General features: G+C 46.6%; 1 protein-coding gene across 2 annotated transcripts in view; it reads right to left on the bottom strand.

Moving 5' to 3' along the window:
- AP3D1 (adaptor related protein complex 3 subunit delta 1) overlaps nt 1–23,919 on the bottom strand; it is a 2,198,421-nt gene that overhangs the window by 1,396,454 nt on the left and 778,048 nt on the right. For both annotated transcript variants that reach the window (XM_069649511.1, XM_069649512.1), the window contains exons 11-13: nt 21,244–21,292; nt 20,476–20,621; nt 19,783–19,931 (exon numbers count right to left, since the gene is read on the bottom strand). In XM_069649511.1, the coding sequence (XP_069505612.1) occupies nt 19,783–19,931; nt 20,476–20,621; nt 21,244–21,292 (344 nt within the window). The remainder of the gene's footprint in view (nt 1–19,782; nt 19,932–20,475; nt 20,622–21,243; nt 21,293–23,919) is intronic.

Here is a 23,919-nt window from a genome sequence, read left to right on the forward strand (position 1 = left end):
AGCTACTTGTAGCAGAGGCCAACAGTGGGGAGCTACTAGCGGGCGATATCAGGGTGGGGATATTTATAAACCTGGGAATTTTTACCAATATTTTTTTGGCTCGATTATTTCCCCTCTATAAACAGATGGACTAACATATGCCTTCACGAATATATTAAGAACTTCAAAAACCTCTTTGTTGCATTATTATTTATTAGTAGCGGTCTCAAAAAGACAGATATTTGTTGGACTACCACACAAATATCTTGTAATTTTTGTGCCCCTTCCTTTGCATTTTATGCAGGCTTTCTACATGCTAGGCACACTATTGTTTTCCAAATGTGCATTTCACACTTCCAAAAAAAAAAAAAATTGTAATTTCCTAATTGAAAAATGCTGCTTGCCTTCACAAGTTTTCTTTTCAATTTTTTTTTGTCAGGCACCACACATACTCCGTTATTTGACGGTAAGATAGCTCAGCGGGTTAAGCGCTCGCTGCTGCGATCTGAGCGTGATCTGCAGGTTGCAGTTTCGAATCCCGGCAAGGCCAACTCAGCCTTTCATCCTTCTGAGGTCGATAAATGAGTACCAATTTTGGTTGGGTGATATTGCATGTAAATGTGTGCTCTGTAAAGCGCTTTGGATTAAGGCGCTATATAAATAAATCATTATTATTTGTGTACACCTCTGTGTTTTAGCACAAGTTATATTTATAAAGATGTTATATGCTTGTCAAACTGGTTAATCACAAATACATGCTTCTGTTATGCTGACAGCAGTTTTTAAGAAATTAAACTGTGGGTTCATGGGTACCAACTTTTGATTTTCACTACAGGGGCAGAAATATCCCCACCTCAGCCCTGAATATAAGCAAGCAACCAGACCAAACCCCTACCCTGGCCAAACACATTGTATAGCACTTTTTTTATAAGGCATTGCAAAAAGTCATACGATTAACAACCTGTAGTTTTGAATATATAACATCTCAGCATTGGTCTGTCAACCTGCTGAGCTACCCTGGTAGGCTTCTACTGTACAGCGTGTCTATGGATCGCTTAATGTACTAAAAGTGGGTGTACCTGTGTCATGGAAGTGATTTAAAGTGGAAATGTACAGAGTGGAATTTGGAAAGAAGCCACATGAAAGAAATTGCACCATTTTATAAATATTATTTTGAACATTTCCAGGGGAGCGGCAGTGCTACTGTGATATTTTCATTACGTGGTCCCAATGATCATGATCCTGCCCCAGCAACATCTCTGGCAAACAAGAGCATCTTGCTTAAGCAAGGCAGCGTCATGGGGGTGCACAAGGCCAACTGTGGGACTACAGGCGGCCTGCAGAAGCAGAACGTGATACTGACATCTGTCAGTGGATTTACAACCAGCTCCAAGTGTAAAGCAGCAAAGCTCTCCGCCCGCAATTGGGACGACCAGGGTTCGGATCCTGAACACAGAAAATAACTGGAAAGCGCCCATTAAATAATACAACTTAGGAAAATGTTTATTTTTCGGTATCTTCAGCGCGGGCGACTGAAAAGGCTCAGGCAAGCTACTAGTCGCCAGCGATCGACTGTTTGGCGTCCTCTGTTCTAGAGTTTGTCTCTACGCGCCAAACCAGGTTTGGTCCCTTTGTTCCTATGCCTTTGGCAGGCTTCAGGACTGAAGACCGCCTCTGGCTCCCGAGTGTCTGGGGTGGGCAGGAAGTGAGGGAGGTGCAGGTTCGAATCACCAAGTTCATCTCAACAGAGAAGCCCTTCAAGGACGACTTCTCCCCTTGAGTTGGTGGGACCAATCAAATCGTAAGCCACCTGGATACCATTCTCAGAGCTGGTTGTATTTTCCTCAGAGTGCTGCAGGAAACCGAATAGCCAGGGCGAAGGACACCAGTTTGTGTGCTTGACTAGAGCTACCGGAATCGAAGATTTACCTTTGCCAGCTTTTTGACCAGTGCCAGTGCAGGAGTCCCCCGACGTCCTCCCTCTTGTCCCCACGACTGAGGCTCAGGAACAGTGAGATCAACAGGAACTGCCAGGAACAGACATCTTCAGCTGCATCTTTTTCTTTGTTGTAAGGTACTGTGAAAACCTGACCGAGAGAACTTACCTCTGACTGCGAAAGTGCTTGAAACTTTGGAAACTTGCAGGCCTAGTCAGCTTGTGACCCAACATATGAATCTTTCTTTTAAAAACTACTTCTGAGAACTTTGGCAAAGACTTTTCCCTTTAACTTCCAGAACTGCTTTATCCTATACAAGACTTTAGCCCATTGACTTTGGCCTAACCTATTGCATTGAATCAGCTCCTCTGGCAAACTCAAACTATTTGCACTGTGTAATATCTGTTTTATTAACTTATGCCTTTTTGCGCCTACTTCAAATGCTCTGAATGCCATTTTACTCCTCCTTTAAAGTAGTTTAAATTCCTCAGAACCTGATATTGTGAAGTACTGAAGTATATTTTTGTGTGATATAGATTGCCTCCTTCTAGTGAATGTTTTATAACTGACTGTGAAATAAATTAATACGTGTTTTACCAAGAAACCTTGAGTAGAAGAGTCTATTTGAACACTTGTAATTATAGACCTCTGTGTAACACCCTTACAGCTCACATTTCCTCTTGGGATAAGCCTGACTGCTCAGCAGCGCTACCACAAAACTGTGTAGTACAGACTTATACCAAAGGTTGGTTTTGCTTACACCTGTAGTCTTAGTGGTGTGTAGTGGTCCCAAAGGGTACCACTTGTATATACACGCGTTATAAATGCCATATCATACAAACCCTGCTTAACATGGTACAGTTGTTAAAATTTCAACTGTACCAATATTTCTAACAGACAAAAATGCTGAACAATTATACCATACAATCCCATTATAGAGAACAAGGGGAGCTTGGGTTGCGGGGGTGACCCCTGCACTCTTGGTTTGCTATAATAGGATGAGGGGCTGCAGGGGTGTCGCCGCTTTCTATAGAATAAAAGGTAAAAAAAAAAAGGACCACACAGTGTGCCGTGAAAAGGTAAGTAGGGGGTGGTGGGAGCAGGTAAGGGGATATAGGGGTATTAATACAGGATTAAACCGCAGCACGCTTTTGGAATTCAACATTTTTGAATTTCATGATTACGTGCCATGGAATATTTTCGTTCATCCGGCTAGGACGTCTCGCCTTCACCTTAGCTTCTCTCATCCCCTCTCTTTGCCAACACTACGAATCGGAAGCCTCAGCTGTACTTTGCATAGGATGCCACACCTGCAGATTTTCTTCAGGATCTCTCTGAAAGTAAGTGCGTATCTCACAGACCCATCTCCCAGTCTCTGCCTACTTCCTTTATTACAATTTCTAGGGTCTTCTCCAACATAACTTTAGTCCTTTCTCTCGGTTTGCTTCAGGATCTGTATTCCTCAACAGGTCTTTCCCCTCGTCCAGTATCAGGAATGTTTTCCTCTTAGAGGAATACTCAGTATAGCTTGATGGCAATTACAGATTTTCATACCTTTCATCACTGGAGGTCTTCAGAAGTACTTTGGTGGTGTGTGTCTTAGGGAGTTCCTCATCAGAACATGGATTCGGGTCCCACCAAAGGGAAAGACTCTCCCGGTGAGGTACTGCTTGCCACACACCCTAGCATTTCACACATGGGATTTGTTGGTACTTGTATATGTACCTAAAGACAGGCTGGTGGCAGCTAACACTTTTACTATTTTTGCATTATTTTTAGTGTGCACATTCGCGTTTTCCACATATAGCTACTTAATGGAGCTAGTGCCCTAAAAAGGACTATGCCACGAGATTTACGCTTGTTCTTTGGCCATATTGTAGTCTGCCCTTCTTCCTTCTTTGCCAGGTGGAAATCCCTTATCGGTCATTCACTTGCCCAGGAAAGCTACTGCTTTCACAGCCTAGTTATACCTTTGTGTGTGTGTGTCCCAGGAAGAGGGTTGACTGTCTAGCTACATTTCACATCTGTGGTGCCAGAGAGTCTAGGTCTGGGGCATGAGCAAAACCATTAGTATGGCTGTTTGAATGGTGCAGATCCTTACCATTGATGGCTTGGACTTGCTTCCAACCTAGACTTTGGATAAGAAGAGGGCTTCTGCAGCCTTTTCTTCAGATCAGCGTTGAAGTCAAGAATCCCTTGTAGAAGAACAGACGACTGACGATCCGAATAAGACTCCCAAAGAGGCCTGCCATCCCCTTCCAGCATCTGTCCGTCCGGTGAAGCCCTGTTGGACTACATGATCTATGAAGACACTGCGCAGTGCTTCAGCCCTTGGTCTAATTGGAACAACTTGTCTTGACCCCTTCGAGGATTCTGCCGTCCTGAGCCTTTGCAAGTGTCCCTGGACCAACCAGTGGACTGACCTGCTCTCTACTGGGACACCTGGCCAGAACAGTCAACGGTTCACCGTTGTCCCCGGAACTTTGGTAGTCGCCAGCTTGTGGCGAAAGTCGCCTTACCTCCAAATTTGTGCATCCCGGCATCAAGGGATCCAATGCTGGAAAAGCTTCTGGAACCGTGACTGGAAGGATGCCCGTCACCTGTGTGCAAACACTGTCGCTGGAACTAGCCTTCCGCCAGTCCTGTGTAGTGTCCTGAAAAGGCATGCATAGGTGAACCTTGCATTTCTGCCGCGCCAAGGGTTGCATTCTGCATCCGGACCTAACTGGAAGAAGCCTTGGACTCTCAGCTACTGAGCACCTCTCACCAGAACCAAAGGTGGGAATTCAAACCTTCAGCTATTGCTAGCAGGCACATCAGGTCATCTGGGAAAATCAGAGTCAAGGGGGAAGGAAATGCAAAGCATTTGTTCCAGCCCTGTGTTCCATAGGATAACGTTAGGAAGAAGTCCCTTTGTTTCCTAAAACTTCGATTCCACTGCCTTTTTGTCAAACCTGGTAGTAACTCCTGAAATACAAAAGAACACTAATATGCATTACTAAAATTGTAGAAAAGTATTTTAAACCAAAACAAGAAAATTACAATTTTACTGTAAAGAATCATTCTGGTGAGAAAAAGCGTGGCTCCTCTGGCATTTGGGCACAATGCCCCATTCTTCTTGGAGATTGGACTACTGAAGTAAGGGCAATTCACTTGTGACCTGATTCCATCATTACTGCATTTAATATACTTGTTAGTTGAATAATTGAATATTATGCAATAATATCACATGTTCATTTTATTTTCCAGTTTGTGCAAAAGGCCTAGAATGTGTAACTATTTTTATACTTGCCTGTCTAAATTTAATGATTGTGCATTGTATTGTATTGTGCAGACTCATTGAGCGACCCTGACCCCACTATCACTCTCCTGAGCATAGCCTTGACTGCTCTCCATGTTAACCTTGTTTGGTTTTTGGCCAAACTCTCAGAATTCCCTGTTCACTATAACAAAGGTGGCCTCCTAAAAACTACCCACCAGGCCATATTCAAGAAAACCATCTCAACACCAGTGCAATAAGCTGTCATACTGTGCAGGGAACACACCATTGTGGAAGATACTCCATCCATAGCTGCATGAAAGAACAGGGCCCAAAATCCTGTTCAATAGCCCATGAGTGCTTGCTATTGCTGCCTTTTGAAGTGTTTCATGTATAACCACATATCAACGGCTTCACCATTAAAGACTGAGTGCTGCAGGAGCAGCTTCCACCCCGAGGATTGGGAACATGTGGAGGAAGGGAAACCAGAAAAACATGCAGACAGGCCAAGTGAAATCCACAGCACACTGTTTAGTATGCGACAGGCTTTGAGAGGAAGTATTCATGGGGCCCTTATAACAAACATGCTGGTCCGGAAATAGCGCTGCCGGTATATCCAGTGTAGTCTGAGTTGCGATTCGAGTGTTATAGGCATCACAAGTGACCCACCGCATCTGGCAATACTGTTGCCGGTATCTGCAGAGACACACAGCAGCCGTGCCTGAGATACCGACATGGAGTATTTAAGTGCACATTCGGAGGTAAACGGACACACAATCACTGGCATGTACAACGTGAAAACGATGCAGGAAACACCAGCATTGCGGACCAGGCGTCAAGTGGATTCTGGTGTGTAGAAACATGCCACAGGTGCACAAAATCAGCACAGGTGGAGCCAAAGGGTTGTGGCAGAGCACACTTGGACCACTCCGACACCCTTTCCAACACCACAATGCTAGCAGTCGCTGTAGCAGTACTAGAGCTGGAGGCTATGCCTGCAGAGCTATTAATTGAAGAGGCAGTGAAGCGGAGGATGCAGCGGAGGCGCTTGAGGAGAAGGAGAGCTATCATGGCCCAGCAAATCCCCAATGTCCAGCAGGTTGCAGCCCACAGGCAGCCACCCATCCCTCGCTTAAGGGCCACACCATTCAACCTCACCCCCGCTCAGATCAACACCCTGTACTGGCTAGACAGGGACACCATCACCACAATAGTGGACCTGATGCATGATGACCTGGTGAGCCTCATCCGCACAGCCACCCCCACCCCCACCCCCACCCACCCCCTTGCTGAAGGTAGTGTCTGTGCTACACTTTTTTGCCGCAGGCACATACCAGCACACAGTTGGGCAGCTGCATGGGACCTCGCAACGCTGTTTCTCCTGTGTGCTCTTCCAGGTGCTTGATGCTCTCCTCTGCCATGTACAAGACCACATCAGCTTACCCCGGACTGCTGACGAGGAGAATGGGACAAACATAGCCTTCCATGCCCTTGCAGGCATGCTTAATGTCATTGGTGCCATGGACTGCACACGTGGAGCTGGCGGCTAGGCATGCTGTGGTGGTAGTCTACTGCGTCCAGAGGCTGTTCCATTCACTGAACGTACAGATGGTGTGTGATGCCCGCCACCTCATCACCCATTGCTTTGCAAGATTTCCTAGGTCAACACGTGATTCCATGGTGCTGCGCAACTCCACGCTGCCTCAGTACATGGCACAACACGCTGGACTTCGTACATGGCTGCTCAGTGAGTCTAACTACTAGGCCATGTGCAGTGTTGAAATATGGCCTAGTATGGCACCCATGACCAGTAGATGCGCACATTGCATGTATTAAACCATCATTACCCCTACTGCAATTCTCTGAATCAATTACCAAACCTCTGTGCAAGTGCACAGAGCACGCATAGAGCATAAAAAAGGCGAAGGTAGATATAGAATAATAGCAAGGTACGTTCTTACCCACAATTGTCAAATCAGTAAACCGCAAACATTGAAGGGGACATGACCCTACTCAGCGTTGTGAGTGCATGACATGTGCAAGTGTGCAGGTGTAACTCAAGGTGCAACACAGTAGTATGTCAGAATGCAAGGCCTTGACAGCCATGTCTTCATGTATGAAATATATACAGTGCATAAATAACTAAATCTATTACATACAGCGACAACCTAACTACATGTACCAGAAAGCACCAGAATATGCAGGTAGTGTGTAGAGCACTACACTTTATGTACCCTAAACTTTCCTTTTGATTCTGGTATGCCCAGTATTAACGCTACCATTCTAACATGGCGCGCTGCATTAGTAGTTCCGCTCATTAGTCCTCTTTACATCGCAATGGACTCCCGAACCAGCACGCATGTGCAACTTGAGTTGACGTGCGTTATCAACCTTTTCTTGGTAAACATGGCGCTGGGCTCATTGCACTGGTATGAGATTTAATTGTTTTGTTCCCCTCCGGATCACTACCTGACGGTAAGTGCACCCGCTTTGATACCGACAAATTTCCATTAATATCGATTGTATCTTCCAGCGCCCTCATAGTTATGCAAGGGTCGCGTAATACCGTACCGACAGTGTACACTTTTTGACTGTGAAGGTGGTATCTTCTCCATGCATGCCCCTTCCCTTCGTTTCGGCAATTGTTGGGACCGGTTAATGGTTTCGCAAGGCGCGCATTAATTTTCCATTTGAGTATATCAACCCCTACTGCAGCCTCTTACGCACATATATCAGGACGCGAACATAATACTGCGTCTTCATTTTTGTATGTCTTTTTTGAGGCGTGAATTAATGAAGACACCTAGGCTCTGTTCGATGGATTGCCCAAATTGTTACCTTGTCGTTCCTTTTCTTTTTCAATTATCCATGAACATTGTCCTGATGTATACAAAAAAATCTGACATACGTATAACAACCAATTCAATTGATAATTAAAGTGTACGTTGCCCTTCAGGTTGAACCATGCCTGAAACATTACATTCTTTCGTATGAAACTCTGAAGCATTTCACTGCAGAGAATGACAGTAAGTGCTATAACTTTCTCCGGTGCGTGCATACAATCATTTTTTAAGCATTGTTCTTTTTGTATGCCTCCGCTTCTCGAGTCTGATGACAGGACTCCTTTTGTCTGTTTTGTATATCCACAGGGTTGAAGGTGACTGGATGATAGAAATTACTACCAGCCACATAGGATGAGATACCGAAATTAATGGACCGTAAGCACCGCCATTACACCACTTAAACTTGACATAGTGGGTAATAAGACTGGTGGCCATCACTAATTAGGTCCCTCTCTCTTTTGTTTTTGTATCTAGGTTTGGTCTAGACGCTTGAACTCTATTACACTGAGAAGAGCCCATGGAACAAGTTACTCTGCATTTGTTCCACTGGGGATGCATATTAGCAATGTCACCTCTAATTTAAACACTTGTTGTTTGTTGCATAAACTTAGATTAGAGTTTTGTCTGTAACCACTGGAAACCGTGGCCCTTTGGGTCTACACTTGAGAAACATCATGCCCCTGAAGAAGTTCCTGTACTAATATTACTATCTATAGGAACAAAACACGTAGGGTTTGTTTTAACACTAAAACCAAGTGCGAGTAGTTGGATTAACAACCACAAATGGTGTTAGCAAAGCATTAGACAGCGAATACATTAACTTTAGAGTGACTTTTCATTGGAGCACTCTTAATATTGTCTGTATTCCTTTGCCGTTTTTCACCATGGTTTTTGTATTAACTGACCCGGATTCTGACTTCACAAAAACTAATAGTATATTGAATGGTGTTTTAACATTGTCTTTGTATATCAGTTGTGTGTTGTAAATACGTGTTTACATCATTGTAATAATATTGCATTTTTTGCACAGTTGGACACCCTGAGGTGCCAACCATACCTTACAGGTGTATGCACATGTCACTTTGGGATATTTTATATTGCTTTTTATGGTCTTTTATCGAATTGTTTTTTATAATCATGTATTAAAAATAATTTGTGATTGTTTTGAGCTGAAGTGCTATTGGTTGAATTCTCCATGCACTTGTTGGTAATTGTTTTATGCCGTTGAGTGTTTGCAAGTGACTTATACCCTGTAGTTTAGCGAGTTCTCTCACCTAACCTCATGAGACAGGGAGTCTGTTTTATTATGACATATTAATTTTATCAGGTTTACTCCCCCCTCTTTCATACCCATTATCCGCACCTTTATTGAACCAGAATGCACCACAACAAGCAAAATCAGTCAAGCAAACACACAACTCATGATGCACAGCCACAGAATGCAGAGGCTATCACCCCCAAAACTAATTTTGGCTGCACACACATTTGACAGGTATAGTTTGCCTGTTAGCAACGGTTACATGTCTTCATAATGGATACTTTCATATGCAATGCTTGAAGATCGAAACTTACAAAATTAATAAACACTGAAAGATTTTTCCTCTCTATATGAATTTTCGGGAGGTCCCGCCAAAACACCGTTTCCCACCCATAAATACATTCCCACACCCTTTTCAAAACATTTAACCCTTCACTAGACACCCTTATATTATCAACATGTGTTTTTGTCATCCGAGTTACGACATAAAAGCATGTCTATAAAAAGGATTCGTAATGAAGATTGCATCCCGTAAGTAACACAAAATCACAATTGCATATCATTTACATGCTAAGTGTACCGTGGAACATGGACATACAGTACAATTATATTTGTAATACATTACTGACATTTATATCCACCATTTCATGTGTGTCAGTTGTACGAAAGGTGTTGAAGGTCATGTTGTCTGAATGGTCCATGTGAATGCAACGGCACAACATCGCCCACATGCATTCTGGTAAACGAAAATGAACACATGCTTAACTCAATTTTGCTTGTGCAGGTTATCCTTCTCAAATGAACACTGTACAGCCTGTGCCAACATGATATGACCAGGAAATTGACATGTATACTTTCGGTTGCTCTTGTGCAGGTAATGCTGGGTATCCCCTAATGCCATGGTTAATGACCCCCGTCAGACAACCCCACAACATCCACGAGAAGGCATACAATCGTGCCCACGTACATACTCGCTGCACCACTGAGCAGACTTTCGGCCTGTTGAAGGACAGGTTCCGCTGCCACAGCAGATCGGGGGGAGAGCGAATGTACAGCCCTGAAAAGGTTGGGTAAATTGTGCTTGCATGTGCCATGTTGCACAACATGTGCATCAGGCGCAACGTCGCCCTGCCCCCTGACATGGACATGCTGCCACCAGAGGATGAGGACGACACTGATGATGAGGAGACTATTTGCACAGCGCTGCAATGGCAGGTATGGACGTGTCACATCTTGGGACCTTATAGACCACTACTTTTGAGCACCTGTTACACACACAGCACAGGACATTAGGCACACTGAGCACTGTACATGAATAAATGCACTCACACTGAAAGATCAATGTCCAGTCATGATTTGTTTTTCAACACCAAATATATTGTGACAAGAAAAAATATTGACATTAGTGAAAAGCCTCCCCTCCCTCTACAATCCCACCCAACTATCCCTCTCCACACCCCCTCCCCAACTATCGCTCCCCACACACCCAATCAGTGTCCTATTTCCGTCCCCTTTTAGGCTGAGAGGTGCAACCTTCTGCTGAGAGAGTCAGCTGCTCATATAGACACCTTGGGCTGCTTGGAAGGGAACTCCTGTAGTCGAACTTGTGGAGGGAGCCAGTGGCATGGGCACATGCCTTTGTTCCGACAGGGCCTGCACCAAACGGAAATTGACTCTACAAAGGAGGGCATGACACTGTTCCCCTGCCTCACATGCCGTGCCAAATGCAGAATGGCACCTGTAGCTCTGCCCTGTGACCGTGCAGCCCTCCTGGAGCTGGCCTGAAATCTCTCCCACATGAGCTGGGCCTCATGCAGGTGTTGTTGCACCAATGAGGCCAGTGATTCCTGTCCTGCCTCCATTCTGGCCAGGAGCCCCTCAACATCCCAGACATTGCGTAGGGGTGGGGGTCAATTGGGCCCACAGGACTCAAGCCCTCGGGCTCCTCATTGCTGTGGTCGCTTTCAACACTACCGGCTCCACCGTCGTCCCCAATGTTGTCAGCTGGACCCCCCCCCTTACGGAAGGGGGGCAGGTGCCACCTGGTTTGTGGGTGGCTGGGCTGCAGGTGCTTCCTGGTTTGTGGGTGGTTGGGGTGCAGGAGTTGTTGCCCGCTCTCGTCTGCCGGAGGATGCAGTAGAGTCCTGGGTGGACGTGGTGGTGGTCCGGCGGCGACATGGCCTGGTGATCCTGGATGTGCTAGGCTGTTGAGCCTCATTGGCAGATGTGCCTGTGGGGGTCAGAAAGGTAGGGCATCAGTGATGGGTGTGGATTCATCAGATGCCCTTAAGTGCTAGTACTTTCGGATGTAAGTGCTATGTCATGGATATGGTGGTGAGCATGGCATGGTGCACACATGCATGTTCAGGGATGCTGTGTGGGTGCATGTGTGGTGTGCGAACATGGTGTGTTCAGTGGCTGTTGTGTGGGGTACTGGTGTTACCGGTTTGGGAGTTATGGGTGTGCCACACAAGCTATATGACGGTGTTGTGGCTAGTTGTGACATGAATGAGTTACACATTTAACTGCTGCCTATGGGCTGTTGCTGCGATGGTGGTGATCTAGCGGGATGGGCCGTGGTGGATGGGATGAGTGGGCCACATGCATCATTGATGTGTGCATCTGGTCATGGAGGTGCTGGACACTGACGTGACTTTGGGCATGTGCTAGCACGGCTGTGACAACAGAAGTTGTGCTGTTTCAGGGGTGTGTGTGTGTCTGAGTGCCTGGAGCTGCATTTTTGAGGGCGATACATGGGGCCTGTGTGATGTGCGAGTGGTGTATGAATGTGGTTTGCAAGCAAGTTCGATGTGGATGTGTGCAACCAGGTTGAAGGGGGGTGGTCCGCCAGCAAGGATGTACTGGCATTTGGTACGACATACTTGACATGTTTGCCTACTTAATTGTATACAGGGTACAAGGTGTGTGATCAGACGTTGGGCTTACGGCACTCACCAGCCTCATCAGATGTTACACCTCCAGCCTCCGCTCCTCCTACTCCCTGAATGGCCTCGAGGTGCAGGACGCTGCTGCATCTTTCTGTCCAGGGCTGCATGTGGATAGGAGATGCAGGCCCGCCTCCGGTGGCCGTTCCCTGGGAACGCTGTGCTGACAGGAGGTTCTGCACCCTGAGACGTAGATCGTCCCACCTCTTGTGGAAGTTCCGGACTGTTCTTGGCGGTTGTCCCGACCGCCGTGACCTTGCGGTCCACCGACTCCCAGATGGCCTTTTTGCGCATTTGTGGTTGCCGCCGTAGGTCACTGCTGAAAACTTGATCGCCATTTTCCACTAGTGTGTCAGCCAGCATATTTAGTTCAGCCTCGCTGAACCGCAGCTTGAGCCTCTCTGCTGCTGGTAGGCTTAAAGACATTTCTCTGGTTGGTTGCCAGTGCTTTGGATGTGGCTGTGACTCCTGTGCACTGAGGATTGCAATGGATTGTGTTTTGTTAATAGCCACCGGTCCATTTCCTGTTCCGGCGATCACGTTATTTTTGGTCACGGTAATACCGGTAACAACGGTGCTGGTAGGTCTGGGAGCACGGAGCCGGATTCAGAGTCAGCAGCACCGAGGGAGCCGGTGTGAGGGTTTTGGGGGGTGTTCGGTGGTATTACCGGAATGCCGGTGAAACCGGTTCCAGCATGCGCGTGCACGCCGATACTGAATCAACCACTGATTCCGGCAGCAGTACCACACGGACACGGTAGCACCGGCATGCCGGTAATTACGATTTCTTTTTCTCCAGCAAACTTGTAATGAGGCCCATGGTCATGTAGAATAGGAGTCTGCCAAGCAAACCAAATGTATGTGTGCCAAAAATGTGTGAGCTCCTCAACTGCGCATGAACAAGGCCAAATAGTATTGCCTATGGGATGTTGCAGACTCAGCAATGTCTACCACCACATTTTGGCTCACTGGGCCTTTTCAAAAGAGAATGTCAATTGCAATTGTTTTCCTGCCCAGGAGGACAGTCCAGCACCAAAATGCAAGAGAATACATGTGTGTTGGGAAGGAGAAGCTATCTTTTAGATTTTTTTCAGGGGGACTTTGCTCTGCTCCATAGAGGCAGACAAGCAGGTTTATAAGGGGACACACAGCCAAGAGGGGCAGAGACAAGAACACTGGCAGGCGTAAGGGGATGAGGGAAAACAACAACGGACCAACGGACAAGCACAGCACCAAAAAGAGCACTTGCCTCAAACAGGGCTTGGTGGGCCAACGGTTCTCTGCGATTTTTTCAAAATCTTTTTCAGCAAATTATTTTTTATTTCTAATGAAAAAACATTGAATTTTCTTTTTATTTTGGCTGCCAAAAATCTCGAAAATGGGCGTTGACACAGGGCGTGCTAGTAATACTATCCCTAGTGTGACTTCCACTGTACCCATGATTCCTCGTGCGTCTAGGCCCCTCCGATTGTATTTTTTCTGACATGAGGTAGCATGAAGAGTAGCGCGAGTACAGATTATCCAAGCATCCATGCGCCTTCTCTCAGAGGGGAGGAAGGGTGGGTCGCATATGAATCTAAGCAGATACAAGCATCAGAAATATGATTACGGTGAGTAATGTATCCCTTCTGAGGCTTGTGGAATCTGCTTAGATCACATTCTCTACATAGATTAGCGAGTAGTGTTAGAAGAAGGAGGTGGGATGTTAGAAGGGTCATGAGCAAATAAATGTCTAAGAACGGCTTAGCCCACTTGAGTATCTGTCTTGGAATGAGTGTCAATGCAGTAGTGCTGAGTAAAAGTGTGAACAGAGCTCCAAGTAGCTGCTTTGCAAACGGTGTCAAGGTGTACAATTGCATTGAAAGCCAGAGTTGCCCCAATGCCTCTTGTAGAGTGGGCTCTTGGTGTGAAAGGCAGTTTTTTCAGAAAGGGAGTAACACAGCTGGATACAATTTATAACCCACTTGTAGATGGCACCTTTAGAGACGCGATCTCCCTCTCTGCCTGTAGCTACGGAGACAAACAGTTGGTCTGTTTTCCTTAGCGGCCTGATGTTGTCTACATGGTATAGGACCGCCCTACGCACATCTAGGGTGTGTAGTTTCACCTCAGCAGAGCTTTGGGGTTCTTGGAAGAAAGCCAGAAGCTCAATGGACTGGTTAACGTGGAATTTAGAAATAAACGTAGGTGAAAACCTAGGGTGTGTTCGTAAAACCAGTTCATCTTTATGAACAGTAAAGAAAGGATCCTGCACTGACAGAGCCTGAATTTCACTGACCCTTCTTGTCGATGTAATGGCTACTAAGAAGGCAGCTTTTATGCATGGGCTCGAATGGGGGCGCATGATTTTAGCCAGCACCACATTAAGTTCCCATCCTGGTGGTGGGTTAGAAATTGGAGGGTGCAGTCTCTTTACCCCTTCCATGAAGGCTTTAACCACTGGTACTTTCCACCACGATACCTTGTTATGGGAGGTGGTGTATGCTGACAGAGCTGCTAGGTGTACCTTCAGTGAATTAAATACCAACCCTGCGTCCAGCAGGTGGAGCATGTAGGTGACAATAGTGGAAGGAGTGCAATCAACTGGGTTGATTTGCTTATTCTGGCACCAGATAACGAATCTTTTCCATTTGTCAAAATAACAGTGCCTAGTGTTGGGCTTCCTAGATTCCTTTAGGATGTCCATGCACCTCTGTGGTAAATTGAGGTGTCCAAACTCTGACTTAAGGAGCTATGCTGCCAAGTTCATTGAGCTGGGTTGAGGATGCACTGTTTGACCTTGGTGCTAGGATAGTAGGTTGTACCAGCACAGGAGTCTGATTGTTTGCACGCTGCTAGCCTGCGCAGGTGTGGGAACCACGGTTGTCTTATCCACATGGGAGCAACTAGGATGAGCGTCATCGATTCCCTGTGCATCTTGTTGACCACCTTCCTCATCAGAGGAGTTGGTGGAAAAGCGTAACCGAACATCCCTGACCGGTTCGTCCACAGGGCGTTCCCCTTGGAGCCTGGATGCGGAAACCTGGAAGGCCAAGGGCATTGTCTGTTTTCACTTGTGGCGAATAGGTCTATAGTGGGGAAACCCCACTGTGAGAAGATGTCTTCTACGACTTCTCTGTGTAGAGACCACTCGGGTTCTCTTTGGAGAGGATCTCTGCTCAAGGCATCTGCTAGAGAATTGAGATCCCCTGGAACATGTTGAGATGACAGGTAAATGTTCCGTCTCAGTGCCCATATCCACATTTTTTAGTCAGGCTTGGACAGATTTGGCCAACAAGTCCCTCCGTTTAGGTAAAACATCGCTGTTGTACTGTCTGTTAAGATCTGCACTGACAGGTTTAACAGGTGGGGCTTGAAGCGCTCTGACTACTGCCAGAAGCTCTAGCAGATTGATATGATTCTTGGCCACTGTGTGAGACCAGAGACCCTGAGCTGCGTGGTGAAGGAGGTGTGCTCCCCACCCTGACAGGGATGCATCTGTAGTGACTACGGCCTGTACTTCTGGAGAGTAGTCATGCAAAACTTTTGGGGCTTGACATACTTGTTTGCAGGGCGTAAGTCTAAGACTGGGCGCATTGTTAGATCTTTTTTTGGCACAAGGAAGTTGAATAAATACCCTTGTTTACCTATTTGTCCGGGACGAGTTCTATCACGTCCTTTCCTAGAAGATCGACGATCTCCTCGAGGAGGATCTTCTGGTGGTCCAAGGAATGTACTTTTTGTCATGGGGGTAGTTTCGGGGATGCTCTAGCAGTTCTATGCGGTATCCTGCGGACACTGTGGACAACACCCATCTGTCTGATGTGATCCCTTCCCAAGCTTGGGTGAAGTTGGTAATGCGTCACCCTACTGGAGATGCGTGGGAAGGGACGCTGATCTCAGCGTCACTGTTTTGCGGGAGGCGTGCCGCCTCTGCTGGGGCTTCCTCTTCCCTGACCATAACTTTGGGTAGACTGGGTGGTTACTACCCCATGATGTACCTTGCCCCTGAGAATAGTTGGAGCCTCTTTGTGAATTTTGGCCGCGTGGGCGACGAAAATTGCCATTCCCTCTTTGATTAGGGGGCTTGTTGGTCAACTGTCCCAGGGATTTCAGAGTCTCTTACTCGTCTTTGGCATTTTTTAATGCGTCCTCCTCAAACAGTATATTAGGCTCCGCCGGCATGTCGATTAAGGATGCTTGTGTCTCGGGTTTAAACCCTGACTGTCTTAACCAAGCATGCCTCTTAATGACAGTGCTCTCTGCTATTAGCCTGCCAGCGTTATCCGCGGCATCAAAGGTTGCCTTAAGGATGCAACCAGACACGGCTCTCCCCACCGATGCAACCTGTGCCAATTGGCTCTTTAAAGGTTCCGATGCGGAGTCTATAAGTGCAGCAACTTGCTCCCACTGGTGGCAGTTGCAACTAGCCAGCAGAGTGGTGGAGTTGGCAATCCTTGCCTGGTAGGCGGAAGTGGAGGCTACCTTCCTTCCTAAGCCGTAGATCTTCTTGCTCTCTTTGTCGGGGGGAGCCTCAGACGAAGATAGGGGCGTTCCCGTCCTCTTCCGGGTATTAGCCATTACCAGGGAGTCAGGTTTCAGTTGCCCCTTTATGTAAAGCAGGTCTGATTGGGCTGCCCTGAACAATTTTTCGATTCTGGGGTTTACCGCCCTGGTGAGGTTAGGATTGATAAAGGAAGGATCAATTCTTCTTTGTATAGACTTGAGAATAGGGATGGACTGGGCAATGGCTCTCTTTTCTCCCACTAGTTTCTCAGCAAAGTCGCTCTCCTCCTGTGCGCCCTGGGTGTCTATGCGGAAGTGTTCAGCCGCTCTAGACAAAACCTCATTTAGGAGAGGTTGGTTGTCGACTGGAGAGTCGGTAACCTGAGGTTCTTTGCCTACCGGGTAGTCTACTCTGTAGACTTCGGGGTCATCTTCCTCTTCCTCTTGGTCCTCGTCATCCCCATAGTAGTCCACCCCAGTTTGGTAGCCCAACGTTACAAATTTTGGATCCTCATTTTATAGTGGATCCTGACTATACTGAGTGTATGGCTGTACGTAGAAAGGGTCAGAAGACAGACCTTGCGTTGGTGCCTCAACTCAAGGTTTCTTACCAGGGGGTAGCGGATCTCTAGGCCCTGAGGGAGTAGCCCCGTCAGGGGTATAGGAGAGGAAGTGATCTGGGTTCTTGGCATAGAAGTCCGCTAGGGATGACATTCTAGACATAACTCTGTCTATATCCTCACTGGACCATTCTTTGGAGCTGGGGATTACCCGTTCCTGGGAGTGTTTCCCTGCTATGACCTGACTGGACCTATGGGCTTGTGCAGGGGTTGTGGCTAGCTGTTTATCATAAGACTTAGCACTGTCTTTGTGTAGCAGAGGTGTAGAAGAAGGCTGAGAAGGTTTCTTCTGCTGTTTCCCCCCCTCCCCATGAGTGGAAGAGTGCTTCCCTGGTGTTTTCACATTCTCAGAGGTTTTCGATGTCTGGCATCGAGATTCGGGAGTAGTGTCCCTTTCCTTAGAGTGAGGATGTCGGGAAACGGGAACCGCCGTCAAGCGGTCTGCTGATGCCGACTCCTGGAGTTCGGCCTGGGGATGGAGGTCAGCTTCGTCTTCCGACGATTGTACCTCCATTACTTTGGTGAGTGAAGCACTCTTGACAACAGTGGATGGTTGCCTGGTGTTATGCTGCGATCTTGACCAAGAACGCCCAGAGGACACCGATCCGGTGGACCGTTCTTTGCGTGCCTCTTTCCGAGAACTCGACACGCGTGTCGTTTTTCGGTTAGACTTCGAGTGTTTAGTGGAAGCGGTGTGGGTAGCGCTCGCGTCGCCGGGCGTGCTCCCCATAGCTGCCCTGCCGGACAACCTTCCGAGGTTGGGGACTTGCGCTTGGCTGTCTTTCGACCCCACGTTGCCCTCGCCATCCGATAGTACGGCGTTGCTGCCATCACTGAAGGTGCCCTCTGCTTCCATGGCCTCTCGTTGCCTGGCGTGGTGGGCCCAACGTTTGGTCGAACGGTCCTTTAGAGTCTTAGCCTTGAACCGGCTACACCCTCTGCAGTTCGCTTCGGGGTGGTCCCTCGGCAAGCAGAGGTTACAGGTGGCGTGTCTGTCAACCCAAGGGTACTTGCGGTTGCACTTGGGGCAAAATTGGAAAGAGGTACCCTCCATACGCACCCTGTGGCAGCGGGCTAGTGTGTGTAGGAATATATATATAAATATATGTGAGTGTAGAGTATGTACCACACCCCACTCTCCCTACTTGAAGGGCCGAGGCCAGAGGCCTTCCAAGGCCTGGGCCGAGGCCAGAGGCCTTCCGAGGACCAAAGTCCGTCGTGCAGCTCTCGACGGTTATCTTCTCCGGGCCGGCGTCGAGCTTCGAAATTCGGTGACTCGACGTGGGAATGGAAGAAACGGGTAACTATTATACTATTTGCAAAATTATGGCTAAAAGCCAGGGAACTCTGCGGAATGCTTCCGACAAGTATGGCGGAAAAAAACAATCTGAGGGTCCTAGACGTGTGAGGGATCATGGGTACAGTGGACGTCACACTAGGGATAGTATGACTGGCACGCCCTGTGTCGACGCCCATTTTCGAGTTTCGAAAAACTGTAATACTCTGCAGCTTCCACTAGATGTCGGCCTATGCACAGCATATGATCTAAGCAGATTCCACAAGCCTCAGAAATATATATATATTGAAAAATGCAATGTTTTTTTCGTTTTAATTGTTTCGTTAAAAAATCACTGGGAGGGGATGGCGGGGGGGGGCACAGACAAATGGGATCAGTGGCAAAGATGCAGAGGGTCACAAGAGGACAGCAGCCGAGCAGGGCCCACATTTTCTAACAGAATCCTCGGTTCTTCCACCTGCCAGAGCCTGTCCACCAGCAGCTCCCACAAAGTGCCAGCCTACTTTTACCCCCACCCCCATAGTTCGATGCATGATGCCTGACCTCACTGGTGGATGCAGAACATGTGACCTCCCAAGGAGCCCCCAGAATAAAGGAGAAAGATTTAATGCATTTTGTTCATGTGACAGACCACCTTTGCCACATCAACCATTTGCATTAATGTCTAACCTCACTGGGGGAGACAGCCCACATGACTTGGCATCAAGAGTGATGGCTAAGGGTAGGCCTGTTGATGGATAACTCGCACCAACTCTGCCCAACAACCTGTGGACTGAATCAGGTCCAAACACTCCTAGCTTGCAACTACTTCTTATACACATGGAATTGCAACCATTTTAACTGCTGCAAAGTAAAGCCCCATTTGGGGGGGAGCTAAAAGGTTATTTGAAGGTCACTGATGGGCTCAACTGTATGTTACCATGGGTTGCCAGCTCTAGGATCTCATTTAGCTGTGAATATGGCATAAAAGGGAGACAGAAATCCATGCTAACGTTACATGCGTTTTCACCGCATAGGTTTGCTTGCTAACTCATCCACAAAAGCAACCTAGCATTCACTAATATGCAATCCTCAGACGAAATGCAGATACTGTGCATCAAGTGAACAAGTATGGGTCAACGATAAGGAAAGAGCATTGGGAACAAAAAGCAACACTAACCATTCAAAATTGGTGATGTATTGATAGTTGGATTGGCTGCAAATATCTATTATTTTGGTCAACAGTTCATCCCTGTAGGTTGTCCCTTCTGCTTTGTCCACATGAATCATTAATTTCTTCACAATCTCCATCAAGTTCTTCTTCGATACCTGGAATAACAAATTAGTCAAGATTGCAATGTTACATTTAAAATATTTTTTTTATCACAGTTCGGTTTCTATTAAAAACGCATGAATTAGACATTTAACAAAGATCGAGGATGAACATGCAGCAGATGCGAGTGAATGCCTACATTTACTAATATCATGAATGTATGGCAGTATTACATTCATTCACTGATGCACCTAAATGGTTTAACATGAGGTGTCTCACTAGAAAATATCTATTCACCGAGTCAGTTAAAGATCAATAGCAGATTGAGTGATTGAAAGAAGACAAGCAAATTAGAAGGGGAAAACAAATAGAGCAAGTAATTGGAAAAAAAAAGATTAAGTCATCAGATTTTTCACAATTTAAAGGTTTTACAAAGAAATATACAGGACATATAAACAATGTTCTGTGTGGTAAGCACTAGTGTTGTGTCAAGGTTTCAAAAGCAGAATAATGTTGATTATTCCTTTCAGTAGGGAGCCACTAGCATCAGTACTTACAAGACCAAAGTAAATAAAAAGGCCACAGCCCAGATAAACGTACCATTCCATATAGAAGATCTAACGCCCGAAGCCGGATGGACTCATCCTTGTCATCCAGACACTGGAGAATTAGGTCCTTGTGGGATTGTACGGACTTTGGGTGAGTTTTCAGAATTTTAGACATTGCCAACAGCCCAAGGTATTTCACTGTAGAATGAAACACCACACTTCAAATTCTACATCCATTACCGAAACATTTTCTGATATACAAGAAAAGAAATCTGCATGCCTAAAAAGAGGTCATGATAGGATTATTTATTACGCGCTTAATACCCAGAGGTTTCTAAGCGTGGACCCGGGGATCGAACCTGTGCCGTGTTGCTTCGAAGTCGAGCACCTTGCTGCAGAGCTTTCCTCCCGAGATGGGCGATGCATGCTGCCATAGAAGTTTAGCTTGTTTGGTGGCTCTCTTGCGATTTTATAGTGAAACCACAAATCTATTCCAGACACATCACTGCATACTAGACGTTGCAACTCCAGTATTTGTCAGTAAGGAGGAAAATAAACGGAAAGGACGGGCCCAAGAGCAAATATTTATTGAGGTAAGAAGTAGTAATACTGCCAGTTAACTATCACTACTTAGCAAGTTTTTTTCAATTTCATAATAGGTTTGCAGATCATTACATCAAAGTTAGGAATCCGGCATCTCTGCTATGTTAAGTTATTTTGTACTACATGAATTTAGCAACCCTCACAACGATGAAACTTCTGTACACAACACATTTAGCTTTATAGGAAAAGCATACACAGTGTAACCGCATTTACTTACAGTTCTGGTCCGAATCTTCTATTAAAATTCTTAACTTTTGGACACAAAGCTGCAAAAGAAAAGCAAGCATTAGAATGAGGCCATCTGAAAACAAGAAGGCATTTTTGTAATCGAATGAAACCTTGATGCTGGAACGCACAAAAATGTGCAAATATCATACCTTTACAGATAATGCAAATATTGAACTTTAAGGCAACACGATTATGGGATTTGCATACTGAAGAAAAGCATGTTCAAGCCGCAACATTTCCAGATGGAAACCACACGTTTTCAATGTTGGAATCCTCATTTATTTCAAAAAGGTGAGGAGGGGCAAGGTTGGCGGTCAAATGAATATAAATTTTGAACTAGCGACTACACAACTCCTCGATTCGGAAATACCAGTTTCTCATTATTCTGCTTTCCTCCATTTTATCTGTATATTTTTAAGTTTTTTATTGTGCCTCCTGTAAAAGGTTGTATATCTGATATTTTTTTTCCATTAAATTTTTATTGAACATTTTCAGAATACAGAAAACCATACACTACTGTTAAGCACACTTCCCACAATCAAACCAGTATAAAACCTCGCACCCCTCCAACCCCCCCCCCCTTGCTAAACTATTACAGAGTTATGAACGGGACCAAAGCACTTCTAAATGACGGGAGCATAGATCAGAAAACATGTTTCAAACATTCGCTGACCCATGACGGTTTTGTCACGTCTCCACATGCACACCCTGCTGGGCGTCCTACTTTCACGTTGTCTAACCCACACTCACCTGGCAGAGCAGCCGTCGCCCACACACAGAGGCGGCAACATCCTACCAAACAATGGAAAGTACCGGCCGGGAGTGTTCCGACCTTCCATTCGATGGCAATTGCCATGGAAACTCCTGCGTGGCAGGCGCTGCCTTCGGTATCCAAGGACATCCACGCGTCACGTAAGGAGGCTGTCACGACGGCCTCGGTCATCCATCATCACGTGACATTCCTCTCGCCTCACGCTTCCATGATCCGAATCACGTGACTGCCTCGAGCAGTTAAATGCAACAAACGATACAGAAGCGGTGCTTCACAGCTGACCTCGCGAGGACGGTTTGGCGTTTTATGTTTTCCTTCGAATTGAATACTACGACCACAGATTGTTTAACGGATTGATTCTGCGGATTCCCTTCATTTGCTTGTTTACCTTGGATCTTAATCACGCTTATCGGCTCTTGACCCTGGAACTGTTTTGCTGGACTGCACATTGGATTATCCTTTGCTCTGGAACTTTGAATCTACCGTTCTTGACCACATTTCGTCTTCTGGACTACAGTACATTGCTGTTGGTGCTCTTCCGCCCCAGGTGGTGTTTCATTCCCCATGCCACACAGGACGTCTGCCTTGTTACCCTCCCTTTGTTCTCACCACACTAAGGCTAGTGTTACAGCATTCGGGTAAGCCTTACTCCTATTCCTTGTTACATTGCACATTGTCCTTATTACACCTTTGTCAATAACCACTCATTGCTTTACGGTGGTCAGGGGGTCCTTCCGGCGTTCCTGGTTCCTGATTGACAACTCACAAATCCTGTGGCCTCAAAGATTGCACAGGCAGTTATTGGCTATCTGCCTGTGTGGTACTTGGGGACGGAGGTCATTATTAATCTGCATGACCATCAAGATCAGAACAGGTTTAAAGAAAACAACAAACTCAGAGGGAGGCCCAGAACTTAGGTCCACGAGCCACAAGTGAAGAAATTGGGTTAGTTAAGACATTGCCTTCAAAGTCTCTGCGACTCAGAGTCCTCATGCAACAGTACCGGAGTCCAATCCCGCAGAAAGGATGTCATTTTATTGTGGGCCATCGCAGACAGTTTCTCATAGGTAAATATCACCCACAGTTTAGACAGCCACTCAGATTTGGAGGGAGTTCGTTTGCTTTTCCAATTTTGCGCCAGGGCTAACCTCCCCGCTCTCAACATTCCCTGTATTACCTGCGGGAGGACCCTCGAGTCGTCTTCAGAGCTCGTAACCCCAAACAAAATCTCCAGGGAGCCGTGGGCCACAGTGATGCCCATGATTTCCTTGATCCAACTGAGGAGCTCCGACCAATAGACCTGAACACACGAGCACTCCCACCAAGTACACAGAGTCACATTCCCTAGGACACAGGGGGGAAGAGACCCCGATACATCTTTGACAGCCTTGCCGGTGGGAGATGCCACATATGAAGGATCTTAAAGTTATGTTCCAGCGCGGCTGTGTACATAGAGCCCAAGAAAAGGGTGTCAAATATTCTAGACCAGGTGGAGTCGTCTATCACAAACCCAAGCTTCTCATCCCAAAAATGCGTGAAGCCCTGCCTACCCTGAAGCCGGGCCGTTATTAAGGCCCCATAAATTCTGGAAAGGGACCCCCTAAGGAGACCGAGACTCCATTAGCACCCTCGGAGGGGGGAAAGCGGACGCGCCAGGTCCGTAGCACAAGGGAGAGAGGTGAGGATACCTTTAACCTGTAGATACTCTGACATCGGGCTATCCCCCATAACCTCTACCAAAGAGTCAGTGCACGAAGGAGCCCTGTCGAAATAATTGGACAGCACTCTCTAGGCCCATAACTGACCATTTCTGAGTGTTTCGTAGACCCCTATTACCCAGCTCCAGGGGGCGACCCCAAAGAGAAGAGCAAGATTCTCACCAGAGGGCCTCCA

Source organism: Ambystoma mexicanum, chromosome 1p, assembly GCF_040938575.1.
Source record: "Ambystoma mexicanum isolate Mex_15411 chromosome 1p, UKY_AmexF1_1, whole genome shotgun sequence".
Classification (NCBI taxonomy): Eukaryota; Metazoa; Chordata; class Amphibia; order Caudata; family Ambystomatidae; genus Ambystoma; species Ambystoma mexicanum.